The sequence below is a fragment of the Malaclemys terrapin genome, chromosome 3 (genome assembly GCF_027887155.1).
Source record: "Malaclemys terrapin pileata isolate rMalTer1 chromosome 3, rMalTer1.hap1, whole genome shotgun sequence".
In the NCBI taxonomy this organism is placed as follows: domain Eukaryota; kingdom Metazoa; phylum Chordata; order Testudines; family Emydidae; genus Malaclemys; species Malaclemys terrapin.
In genome coordinates this window covers 56,346,747-56,359,840 of record NC_071507.1, presented here as the reverse complement: position 1 = coordinate 56,359,840, position 13,094 = coordinate 56,346,747, and the positions used below count along the sequence as shown (strand labels likewise).

Below are 13,094 nucleotides of genomic sequence, written 5' to 3'. Positions count from 1 at the left end.
CAGTTTGTGGGTGCTTTAAGAGAGCATCTGGATCTCATGCCTGGGTACTCCACGCTGCACACAGCTGCACAAAATGGGCACTTGCATGTCTTTGTGCCAATCTGAGCCTCCAAATGGGAGATTTGGATAACCTGCCAGTAGTGGTGTTTGAAAATCAAGTTTGGAAAGCATTGTGGGAGAAAGAAGAGACTTTAGGACTTGCCTCACAGGGAGAATTCCTAATTGGAGCTGGAAACACAGTGCTGGTCACGATGGTTGTTTCTGCCACTGGGACCTTACTGGTGTTCAGCAAGAGTGCAGAGCCTAGATAAAAAACAAAAGAGAAGAGCAGACATGCTGTTGCCACTAACCTCTGGATGCAAGGTTTGTAAAAGGCTCATCAGAACATTCCTGTAAGAACCTTACCTAGTCTGGTTCCGATTGTGTTAACTGGTCCCTGTTTCAGGGGGATAACATGTGACAAAAGGCATTTTTCAATTTAGTTTGGATGCAGTCAATACAGCTTCACATACTCTAGGGCCCTATTCGGAAAACATTTAAGTGATCTGGCTATCTTCTTCACACACATTATTTTTCTGCTTATGCGTAATTTAGGATTCATTTTCTTTGCTGGATCCACAACAAAATGCATTTGTTAAAAAATTTAATTTTAAGTGACTCTTCGTGCTGGTGAAAAATACCAGATTAATAGCAATGCAGTTGGAGCTCTGTCTGTTCCTTTAGGCTAAAGGTCACTCTTCATAACAAGGACTGCAGGAGGAACTGGAAACACAGATATTTTCTTGCAGAGGGCATAGGGAGTAGAGGAAAATGCAAAGGGAAATTCTTTGCTCTCTCTGCACAGAGCCAGAGAGGGCTGAGGCTGTGGGAATGATCAGTGGGTCCAAAATGCTGACAATACAGCGGTTACAAACTTCCACATAAGCTTTGCTCCCCCTGCCTGGGGGCTGCAGTACCTGCGAAAGAGGGGAGATTAGGTTGCACTGAACCCTGCCTGCATGGTGTGGGCCCGGCCCCAAACATATTTGTGGGCCCCCATGGGGGCAAAGGAGCATGGCGTGGGGAGGTCGGTCCCCAGAGCAAGGGGCCAGCCAGGGACATTGGGGCATAGCATGGTGGGGCTGGTCCCGCTCCACCCAGCCCAGTGCAAGGACACTGTATACAAACGGGCAGTTGCCAGATGCACACTGGCCCACCCAGCCCTGTGCTGCCATCATGCCCCTTCCCCTTGGGTGTGGGCCCATGTTGCACCACACTTCCCCCCAACTCCCTATGCCCAGCATCCCCCAGAGCTGCTATGCCCAGCAGCCCCCCCCACAGACCCTCCACCGCAAATGCACAGCAGCCTGCACACCACCCCTGCTGAGCACCCCCCAACAGCCGCACCACTGCTGCCCAATGCACTTCTCCACAGCCCACCACCACAACTACACAGCACCCCACTCAGACCCCCCCCACTGCCCAGCACCCCAACACCCAGACCTCCCCCACCGCCCCGCAAGACACCCCCCCAATGCCCAGCAGCCCCACACACAGCCGCACCATTACTGCCCAATGCACTTCCCCACAGCCCACCACCACAACTACACAGCACCCCACTCTAGGGTGACCAGATGTCCCGATTTTATAGGGACAGTCCCGATATTTGGGGCTTTTTTTTTATGGGCTCCTATTGCCCCCCACCCCCTATCCTGATTTTTCACACTTGCTATCTGGTCACCCTACCCCACTCAGACCCCCAGCATCCCAATACACAGACCTCTCCCACCCACCCCAACAGACCTCCCACTGGCCAGCAGCCCCCCTCTCCCCCACCTCCGGTGACCCACTCCCTCACACCCTGCCCCCTGGCCACACTCACCAGCTCTGCTGGAAGGTGATGGCGTCTGCCAGGCTGAGCTGGCAGCATGGCTGGGGCCGGTCCAGTGCCAGGGCGGGGAATCACTCTGGCCTCTTGGGAGTGGCACAATTAGCCAGGTCAGGGTCTGCTCCCGCCCTGGCCGGACTCCCTCAGGATCCAATTGCCTGGAGATAAGATGACTATACATCCCCTTTTGGCTGGGACAGTTCCCTTTTTAAGCTCTGTCCCAGCCATCCTGACTTTTTTTTTTTTTTTTTTTTTTTTTACAAAAACGGGCATTTATACCATTTGCTCTTGCCAACTGATCACTTGGCAAGAGCAAATGAAAAAATGCCCAGTTTACCAAAAAAGTCCAGTGTACTCCCCTAGCGGGGCATGGAAGAACATGTTGGTGGGGGGGGGGTGGCGACGCGAGGTGTCAGGAAGCAGGGCTTGGGGGGTCAGCCCCAGATAGAATGGAGCTTGGCGGGGGGGAGGGGGTTAGGGGCCAGTCCCAGCCCCTGCCCAGCCCCTTGTAGTGGTGTGGGGAGGGTGTCAGCCCCAGCTCCTGGCAGTGATGCAGGGAGCTGGGGTGGGGGGAGGGGTCAGCTCCAGTCCTGGCAGCGGCACGCGGAGCTCGGGGAGGGGAGAAGGGATCGGGGAGGGGGCAGCCCCTGTCCGCAGCACGGGGAGCTCTGGGAGGGGAGAAGGGGTCGGGGAGAGTGGGGACAGTCCCTGGCAACAGCACGGGGAGTTCGGGGAGGGGAGAAGGGGTTGGGGAGAGGGGGGACAGCCCCTGGCCACAGCACGGGGAGTTCGGGGAGGAGGGGTCAGCCCCTGGCAGCGTGGAGCTGGGGTGGGGCCAGCAGCCCCAGCCAGGCGGCACGGGGCTCCAGCTCTCTCAGCCCCAGCTGTGGCCAGAGGCGAGCCTACGACTGGCCTATGATCCAACAGGAGAGAGCAGAACGGTGGGCAGGGGGCAGAGGCAGGGGTGGAGAAGAGCTGGCGGGGCCTTGGAGTGCAGCCCAAGCAGAGCGGGCCGGGGCCCCTTTGGAGCCTGGGCCCAGCGCCATGGCGCCATTGTAAATCCTGTACTGTTTTATTTAACTCTGAACAGTGTTTTTGGGATAGTGTGTATGGCAGATGCTACTCTGTATAATTACTGTTTTCCTTTAGTGGCTGTGCATATAAGCAATAAATGTCTCCTTTGATTTATACTATTGTATGAGGGAAAATGTTCATGGAGGCAGGTAGTTTTGTATGCCACATATCAGCCTGGTGATAGTTCAATGCCCAGGATATAAACCACTGAATACTGTGGGTTTATGAGAGCAAAGTTGAAATTGTGGGGGGAGTGCAGGGAAGCAGAGACAGGATTAAGAGAAAGTAAATAAGGAATTGTGGAAGGGTGAAGGATCTGGCTGGCTTGGCAGGGTAGAGGCAGGAGGATGCGAAGAGGATAAAAAGTAATGAGGACATATCTGAAGTAAAGCACAGAAGCCTGGGACACCAAATCTCTAATGACAAGACAGACAGGACAATGACAGCCCCAATGGTCTCATGCGCAGAGTGTTTAAGGTGGAAAGATAGGTTTTGTTTCACTGAAAGCTGAATATAAAGGACTTATGAAAACAAGGTAAGTGCAAATCCTGTGTTCTGCACTGAAAAGACCTCCCCCTCTGCCTTTAGCATCCCCTCCACCCGCCCGCCCACTTTGTTACCTGCCATTCATTCCCTGTATCTACTGGTATTCCCTCGTACCTTCCAGTGAAGGGAAGTGGCTGTATTCCAGGTTTCCGATCTGCCATGGAGAAGTGAGAGAGGCGGGAGAGCCCTGGGTCCAGCCGCAGTCCTCTTCTTCAAACGAACAGTAAAAGCCAGGGGGGAGCTTTTCTGCAAGAGGGAGAGTCCAAAAAACACAGAAGAGCTGATGAGTGGATTCCTGGGCACAGGCAGAAGGAAAGCAATGAATGTTATTTTGGAGCAGACTGACTCTTCCCATCTTCACATGGCCATTTGCTCTTACCCATCATGCCATGGATGACAAAGTGGGGGGGGGGGGGGAGGGAAGGTGACAACACTTCAAGGTGTGACTGTTGGCTGAAAGAGAGGGGCAAATCCCTGCATATGTGACATTGGGGGGGTTTCCTATTTACTTGGTCTCTGTGGCTTCTAGGAACTAATTTACTCAAGGTTACAAATCAAGAGATGATTTTCCTAAGTTCTGGCCCCCACAACTCCACCTGGGCAGGGAAAATCCTCATCAGTAAAGCACTCTTACTGCCGTGCCCCTCTCCCCCAATTAACTGAGGTCAGTTCAGTCCAGTGGCTCAGGCGCAGGCAAGTCATTGCACTTCTTTGTGCCTCAGTGCCCACATCTGTGAAAGGGGAATAGTAATACCTACTTGCCTTTGGAATGCACTCAGGGATGAAATATGAACATTTTGTCTGAAACCCTATTTGCAGTTTTGAAGCTCACTCTTTCATTTTGTTACCGGCTTGGGTTTTTTAACGGGGTTCTGCATTGTAAGTCCTAATGTTTTCTTAGTCACTGGCTTTCTGTCACTATGGTTTGATCTACACTACAGAGTTAGAGCGATGCAAGGTAGCTTACGTTGACCTAACTATGGTAGCATCTACACTTAAATTTTACTCCTGCCACTGTATCTGCCCCAGTACGCTGACCTAATAACTCCACCTCCATGAGCGGCATAGAATCAAGGTCAATGTAGTTAGGTCAATGCAGTGTCAGTGTAGATACTGCCTTGCTTAAGTCAACTGTTATTGGCTTTCAGGAGCTGTCCACAATGCCCCACATTGATAGTACAATTGGTACGAGCACCCCTGGTGAGGACAGACAGTCCCTTAGCCCATGCCTTGTGAGTCTGAGTCAGTTGGCACTGGCCAGCCATGGGTGTCTAATTGTAGGGTCTTCAAGATGTTATACCACACACACACACACACACACACACACAGGTGAGTAAAGCAGAGTAATAAACCCTTTTAGCAGGAGTAAGAGTGAATAGCAACTACACTTCAAAACAACACTGGGGTTACACAGAGTGGTTTGATTAGCAGCACAGCATGACTGGATTAGTTGAGTGATTGAATTAGCTGCTGACAGACAAGTTGTTATAACTCAAGCTGTTGCATCTCCACTATGTTACTTCAGTCCAGACCCTGGACAGGCCAGCTAGCTCAATCTTAAAGCACCACTTTGTGTAGCCAATTAGTTCATTTTATCATCCATTATCATTGCAAAACTTTGAGAGCTGGGACTTCTGTTTTGGGTTCTTCCTTTACCGCTCCCACTGGGACCGTTAGGTCTGAAACTACAAGTTGAGATTTTTGTATGTGGAGACGAATTAGGGGTAATACTCGAGTTACAACTCCAGCTAATTGTGCTGGGAAGACACACCCACAGACACTGAATGCGGAGCAAGGAGTCACAGGGAAGTGATTTGGTAAAGGTCACTGGCAGTGCTATTAACTCTTGCAAGAGAAACACAGGATCCTGAATACGTATCTTGGCAAGAGAGTGAAGGAAGGATGGATTCTCCATTATGTTGTTTGAAAATGTGATTTCAATATAGCTCACATAATCCTGCTAGGATTGGGGAGCTGTGAAGGGCAATTTAAAAAACAAAAGTGACAGCCGTGAAACCGAAACTGCCTATCTTCTCATGTATCAGAGGGGTAGCTGTGTTAGTCTGAATCTGTAAAAAGCAACAGAGGGTCCTGTGGCACCTTTAAGACTAACAGAAGTATTGGGAGCATACGCTTTCGTGGGTAAGAACCTCACTTCTTCAGATGCAAGTTGCATCTGAAGAAGTGAGGTTCTTACCCACGAAAGCTTATGCTCCCAATACTTCTGTTAATCTTAAAGGTGCCACAGGACCCTCTGTTGCTTTTTATCTTCTCATGTGTATTTATTTAAAGGGGCCCATCTCATGTATGGCCCTCATCACTGCGGTATCTGAGCTCCACAAGATTTAATAAAATGCTTCCCTCCTTCACTTCTTCATTTGCAGGAGTAGTTTAAAAGACAGTTTCCTCACTCCACTCCCAAAGTTTTCTGTTTATTCAAGAAGTATCATCTTGTCAACAACTGTACAAGAGGCCTATCATTCAAGATGCTGAGCGCTGTCAATGCCCATTCACTCCATCGGGATCACAGGACACTCAGCTCCTCACAGGATTAGGCCCTAAACTTCTCTGCTCTCCCAAAGTGCCTCACTGCTGACGTAGATAGGTTAAAAGGGTAGCTCAGAGTCCATGGCCTATTCAGTTCTTGGTCTCTCTTCAGGAGGCCAGTTAGTCACTGCTGTGATGATTGTGTCTGTGATGTGAACATCTGATTTTTTAGGTAGGAACTGGACTGAGAATCACCAACTCATTCCACTTAGGCCAATAACAGTCATCACACGACCATGGCTTTCAAGAGGGACTGCTGGGGCTAGCTTTGAACCTGTGACCTACAGTGGAAGTGAAAAAATCTCCTTATCCCATAGCCATCTAATCTACCATAAACCAAACCTTTAAAAGCACATTTAAGTTTTTGCCTTTTAAAGTCTCCAAATTTGTGCAGCCTTCCCTACACTCTCTAGGCTAAGACGACAGAACCTTCACTGTGTTTTACCGATCTATAGAACTTGATTATTTCATCATCTCAGCCTCAGGCTGGGATCTGAATAAAATGACAGAACCAGGTGTGCCCTGAATTCCTATTGTAACAACTCAGTGTGGTGTCTGGTTGAATGCATTTTCCTGTCTGGGATGCTGTAAACAAGCCCAAGCAGTGGGGGAGACATCTAAGCAACAAACTCTGCCTGGAGGCTAGAAAAAGCTGTAGTTCAGCTCATTGTGATGTATAATAGAAATAGAGATGTATAATAAAAGCTATTACTATCACAGTACATCTCTTTCCTCCTCCTCAAATATGTCATTATGAATTGCTGAATGTCCTGCACTCTAGATGTGCTGCATTCTCAACTACTATTGTTTAATGGTTCGTATATGTAGAAAAGCAATGGAACCCATTTATTGCAATTCCATGGAAAGCTTTCAGGATAGAGCCACTCTAAACACGTTACCACACAGCAGGCTCTCATTAGCATTACCCAGATTAGTGAGGGCTCTGTGCACTGCACAGAGGAGAGAAAAAAAAATTCTGGATTGAAAAGGCAATATCCACATACACAGTGCACGTTTCTGAACTTTTTAGCTAGGCAAAACTCACATTGACTTCAGTGAGAGTTCTGCCTGATTAGGAGAGCACGAGTTTTATGAGGGTTGGTGAAACCTAGTGTGTTTGATAGTATTAGAGATAGGCAAACCTCAAAAGGTTCAAACCTCAGTGGGTATGTCTACACTGCAACGTAAGCTTGAGCTTAAACTCGGGTACAAACCTAACCCCCTTTGTTTCTACACTGAAATTGTGCTAACTCAGGGCTTGGTCCCAGTGTCTCAGGACCTGCAGGGTTCAAGCACGAGTCAAGCTAGGACCCAGGGTTCCAGCCCTATTTCTTTGCAGTGTAGACACCCCCCTTGACTCATGTCCTGGGAGTCCATCAGAAATATCCCACAATTTCATGGGCTGACTTCCTTAGTTTTCTCTGTGACGGGTTGGATCACAGAAACCCCCTTGGGAACTGCCAACTGATGTGCCAAGACTACTTCTGCCCCTGCTTTCCCTGCCAGCTCGGGACTCCAGCACCCTGTCTTGCTGAGCCAGACATGCCAGTCTGAGTCTAATACAGTAATAAAACTGAATACAGATAACATCTCACCCTCAGAGATGTTTCAATAAGTTTCTTTTACAGACTGGACGTCTTCCTAGTCTGGGCACAATCCTTTCCCCTGATACAGCCCTTGTTCCAGCTCAGGTGGGAGCTAGGGGATTTCTCATGATGGCTCCCCTTTGTTCTGTTCCACCCCCCTATATATCTTTTGCATACGGTGGGAATCCTTTGTCCCTCTGGATTTCCATCCCCTTCTTCTCAATGGAAAAGCACCAGGTTAAAGATGGATTCCAGTTCAGGTGACATGATCACATGTCACTGTAAGACTTCATTACCCCCTTGCCTGCACATACATATACAGGAAAGACTTACAAGTAAAACAGAGCCATCTCCAGTCAATTGTTCTGGTTAATGGGAGCCATCAAGATTCCAAACCACCATTAATGGCCCACACTTTGCATAATTACAATAGGCCTCAGAGTTATATTTTATATTTCTAGTTTCAAATACAAGAGTGATACATCTATACAAATAGGATGACCACACTCAGTAGATTATAAGCTTTATAACGATACCTTACACGAGACCTTTTGCATGAAGCGTATTCCAGTTACATTATATTCATACTCATTAGCATATTTCATAAAATCATATAGAGTGCAACATCACACTCTCTATCGCAACAATCTCCAATCGACAACTGAAAACAGAAGCCACCCCCTTTGGCATGGGTGGCGGGTATCATAGGCCAGAGGATGCCAAGTCTTCCCAAACAGCTAAGCGTGGCCCCGCCCATGTGCCACCCCAAGGCCCCATCCTGCGTCCTGTTCTTCCTCCAGGGCCCCAGCCCAGACTGCTCCTCTTCCCATCTTTGCTAAGATTCTCCCCCGAAGCGGGTGGTGGTTGGGGCTAGGATGGGCCACCCAGCTGGCCTGGGGCTAGGGCTGCCCAGTGCTCTGGCTGGACAGCCCGGCCGGGATGGCCTGGGACTCAGGGCAGCTGGGGTGGGGCTCCACTGGCTGCAAGGGGGGAGGAGGGCAGGGCCAGGGGCTAGCCTCCCTGCATGGGGGACTCATGCACCACCTATGTCCCTCGGCGTACAGCTGCAGCTCACCACTGAAGAACCTCCTGGGTTTGCAATGGAGACCGGACTGAACACGCCTTTTGCAAAGCGAGCTGCTTCATGGTCTTGGGCACACTGCCATATTTTGGTGAATCTCTGGTGGAAGGCCAATAAAACTGTGGCCTTCAGCAAAAGCACCAGGAATGATCATGCATACCAGCAGATAGATAAAAAGCTGGTAGCTTTGCAGTTTTTCCAGACTAGTGACCAGTGCAGGGAGCGTATTAAGCTTAAAAGTGAGTACCAGACAACCAGGGACAAGAACCGCACCTCGGGCAACTCACCAACACCATGCCCATTTGATGAGGAGTTTGACCAGGTGCTAGGCACTGTGCCCAACCCTGGTTCATGATGACCTGCTCAGTTGGGATAGTGCTGGGCTAGCCCCTGAATCCAGCCGGGAGACTGATGGGAGCCAGCAGCAGGCTCCAGTGAGGAATATGAAGTGACTCTGTTTATGAAACCAGTCCCAGAGGAGGTTGTGGATAAGGATCAAAAGCAAATTCTAGGTCCCTACTTGGAAGAGCTGTGTGACCCCATCCCCTCCTGAAGAACACTCTGCTGGTGAGCCTGCAGCAAACCCAGTGGAGACAGAAGCTGCTCCAGAGCCTGGTAACTTTCTGACTCCCATGTAATTTATTATTACAGTAGTGGGAGAGATTTCTGCTCTAAGAAGCACTGCAAAAATTATGAAACGCCCCAGCTACCAGCATGTATCCGCTAAAGGCAGATTATATCATGCCACCTTGGCACCCCCTTCTCCCACCTCCCCTCCACCACACAGAGTTCAAAATGGCACCTGGGACTTTGAAACTTTAAAAAACAGCTTTAAAGAGTATTTTCACTGCAGAGTCACAGATGTTTGCTGGGATCATTCATGTTTTCCAGGGTCATTCATGTTTTCCTTGCAGTAGTAAGAGCTTGACATTGACAGCTTTGTAATCACTCCACAGTCTGTGGAGCAGCCTGGAAACATTGAACGCAGTGTGTGCATTTGGGAAACAGTTTTCTATTTCCAAATCTAATCCATTTCAGTTAGAGGTAGTCCATGCAGTCTGCGGGTCACAAAATCACTTCTCCCAAGTGTGAGTGGGGTGTCTGTTTTTGTCCAGAACTGTGCTAGGTGTGAAAAGGAGGAAAGCTATAAAGATCTGAGTGTTTGCATGCAGTAATAACAGGCTAAGCCATGTGGAAGCTAACAGAGCATCCTGCTAATTCCCTCATGGAATGTGACAGAATTGTGGTTGCTAATAGCTGCAAACTTTTCCTGAAGCCGGAACTCCAGATAGTCAGTCACACTGTAGGGAACGGCATATTTTCCAGGCCCTCCTCTATAGCTGACTATCCTACTCCACCCACAGCACCATGTTTGAATGCTTCTGCTGTACACACTGCAGGTTCCCCTACCAGCAGCTTGGAATAACATCTCCCTTTGCCCAAAAAGGGCACCCCAAGAACAGTTATGTCTTCCAAAATGTGAAAGGCCAGAAATGATAGAAAAAGCCTTTTGTAGCAAGGACACTATTCTGCCCCCTAGTATGCCAAGTAGTTGTGCAATTTTAATAAAACTGAAAAGGGGTTGTAATTTTAAACATAGCACATTGTCTCTGCACTTTTGTAATTGTGCTTAACCAGATGCGTCCAGAGAAAATATGTGGACTGAAGCATCCTCATCACAATATATGGTGATTCAGTTTTGAAATGTAACATTTTATGTCCTTGAGATTCCACAAGAATTAATTCTGTGCTCCTCCATAAAGCTACTTTAGAAAATAACCTTTTGTTTCTTGTCCTATTTCAGGCCCCTCAATTTCTACTGGCTGCTGTTCATCAAGATCTCAGTCCCTGGCCCAATATACCTTCCCGGATCATTCCAAAAGGAAGCGTTTCTGTGACGAAGTTATGGTCGGTGTTTGTGAGGGGTCTCAACAGTGGTCCTGTACCAGAAGCAGAGGGATACACTACTGGAATGAGGCCAAGCTGAGAGGCAGGAGGGCAGGCTGAGGCTAGCAGCCTAGGTGGAGGACAGGGTTTCAGAGAGGGAGCAGGTGCTTGTAAACCAGTTTCTGAAACAGGAACCATGGCTAAGGTAGGAGGACAGATCTCAGTAGAGAGACCTATTTCAGCAACTCATCTCCATCATGGCTGCAAGAGCACTAGCTCCTGCTGCCTCCCCAAAAGCATGGCCTGATCCCCCCGTAGCATACCCTCAGGCATGCAGTAGCTTGAACAACTCCATGTCCAGGTGGTCCATGATTTCAGGCCCCATGAGTGGCTGGACAGGGTAACTAAACTCCATGTAGCCTTCCTCCTTGAATCTCTTTCCTGTGGATACCTTCACTCCCCTCTCCCAGCACCAAGTACATGGAAAATGGGGAAGAAGGGAAAGAGAATAGGGGACATGGAGCAGTAGGGGGGTTGGGCTGGATTTGCAGTGCTCCCAGCATTTTTTTTTTTTTAATGTTCTTCTGGTACTTGTTTTTGGGTGTTGTAAAGGCAGCTGGCCTATCCAGTGCTGGGTTACTGTTGTACTGTTTTAATACTTGTTTACAAATAAAGCCTTTTAGGTCATCAAGAAATGTTATTGCTATCACTCATCACTTGTTACAATCATGAGTTGAGATAATAAAGCTAAAAACATGAGCAGGAGAAATTCTGCAGTAGCAAGCACACACTATTTCTCTATTTACCCAGGTACAGCAATTCACATTTCAATAAATTCTATACCTGAACCCATGCTGCTCCCCCCCCAACACATTATTCATCATGTCATTCATAATTACATTGCATGAAACTCAAGTTCACACACTTCTCAAGCACTAAATTCCCCCACACACACCCCAAAATTTAATTAGTCCCATTCTCCCCATACACATTTTCATACAGGTACTATTCCCTCTCTTCCACTGGGCCATGCAAGTCCATAATGTGAGAACACAAAGCATCCCTGACTTCTGTTGCCCTGTTGCAACCAGTTCCTGCAGTGGTAGTTGTATGTGCTGGCTGAGTGTACCGATTCATCGTCCTGTCGCTGCCATGGTCCATCCAGGGGAAAATGGCTCACTGCTGGCTTCACAAAGTTTGTGAAAAGCACAGCAAGCCACAGTAATATGGACAGCATTGATGACATCCAAATGGGTCTGTAGACATCTCCAACATGTATTTTAATCTGCCAAAATCACATTCAATCACCATTCTACATCTGCTGAGAATATAGTTAAACCTTTTCCCAGGGCCTCTGAAATCAGGGTACGATTTCATAAGACAAGGCAAAAGGGACACGCGAGGTCCCTGAGAATAATGGTGGGGATTGTAACTCTGTTTGTCAAATCATCTAGTGGGAATATGTCACAGCCTGTCCAGGAATGTAGAATCCTGAGCGACGAAAAACCTCTGGCATTGTGAACTTTCAAGTCCACGTTGATGTTCATAAATCTGCCTCTGTGGTCCATCATAACAATGGAGTACCACCCTTTGTGGTTTATGTACTCATGTGCTCCTTGAGGAGAGCTAACTATGGGTATGAGTTCCATCAATGACCCCAGCACAGTTAAACCCCATTCTCTCAAAGTCAGCAGTTACCTGTGGAATATCTTTAATGCCCAACATCCGACTGCCTCAGATACCACTGCCACGAATTTCTCTACAATCAACTTTCCAACCCCAAACTGGTTGGCAACGGACCTGTAGCAGTCTGGGGAGCCAGCTTCCAGACATTTATAGCAACCTGCTCCTGGGCTGGCAAGGGTGTCCTCAGGTCTCTCTCTTTATGCTGGAGGGTCAGGGCAAGCTGCTCACAAAGCTCCAGAAATGTAGCTTTCTTCATGCAAAAGTTCTGGACCCACTGCTGGTCATCCCAGGTCTGCACGACCATGTGATCACACCAGTCTGTGCTTGTGGTCCTGCACCAGATGCACTGTTCTACACAGCGGCTATGCCAACTGAACTTAGCAACATCTGCCAGTGAGTCTGCCATGCCAGGGTATTCCTCCTCCTCATCCAATGGATTTCATGATGGAGACCTTCGGTGGGTCAGAAGCCACCATCAAATTGTACACCAGCTCCCACAGATGCTCTGCCAGTATCCTGACACAAGAGCAAAAGCGCAGGCAAGAGAAATTCTTCACACAGAGCGAAATGACTGCTCAGCAGGTGGTGTTGGCAGGTCGTTCAAACATACAGGGTGGGGAATTAAGTTTTTTCACAGAACATCAGTCATATGGCTAGAGCTGCCACATTTCGGGAGGGTGCCAGGGGCTCTCGGATATGGTTGTCTGCCTTGGGTCAGTGCAGTGTGGACGTCAGAGCCCCAGATACAAGAAAAAGTCTTAACATAGGGTTAAGAAACAGTGTAGATGACATGAGTCAGCTGACTTGAGTCCCACTACCC

At 48.5% G+C, this 13,094-nt stretch overlaps 1 protein-coding gene across 1 annotated transcript in view; it reads right to left on the bottom strand.

Moving 5' to 3' along the window:
• Positions 1-13,094, bottom strand: part of ALK (ALK receptor tyrosine kinase) — a 570,631-nt gene that overhangs the window by 124,685 nt on the left and 432,852 nt on the right. Inside the window, exons 7-8 of the mRNA XM_054022041.1 lie at positions 3,602-3,733; positions 203-303 (exon numbers count right to left, since the gene is read on the bottom strand). Of these exons, the coding sequence (XP_053878016.1) occupies positions 203-303; positions 3,602-3,733 (233 nt within the window). The remainder of the gene's footprint in view (positions 1-202; positions 304-3,601; positions 3,734-13,094) is intronic.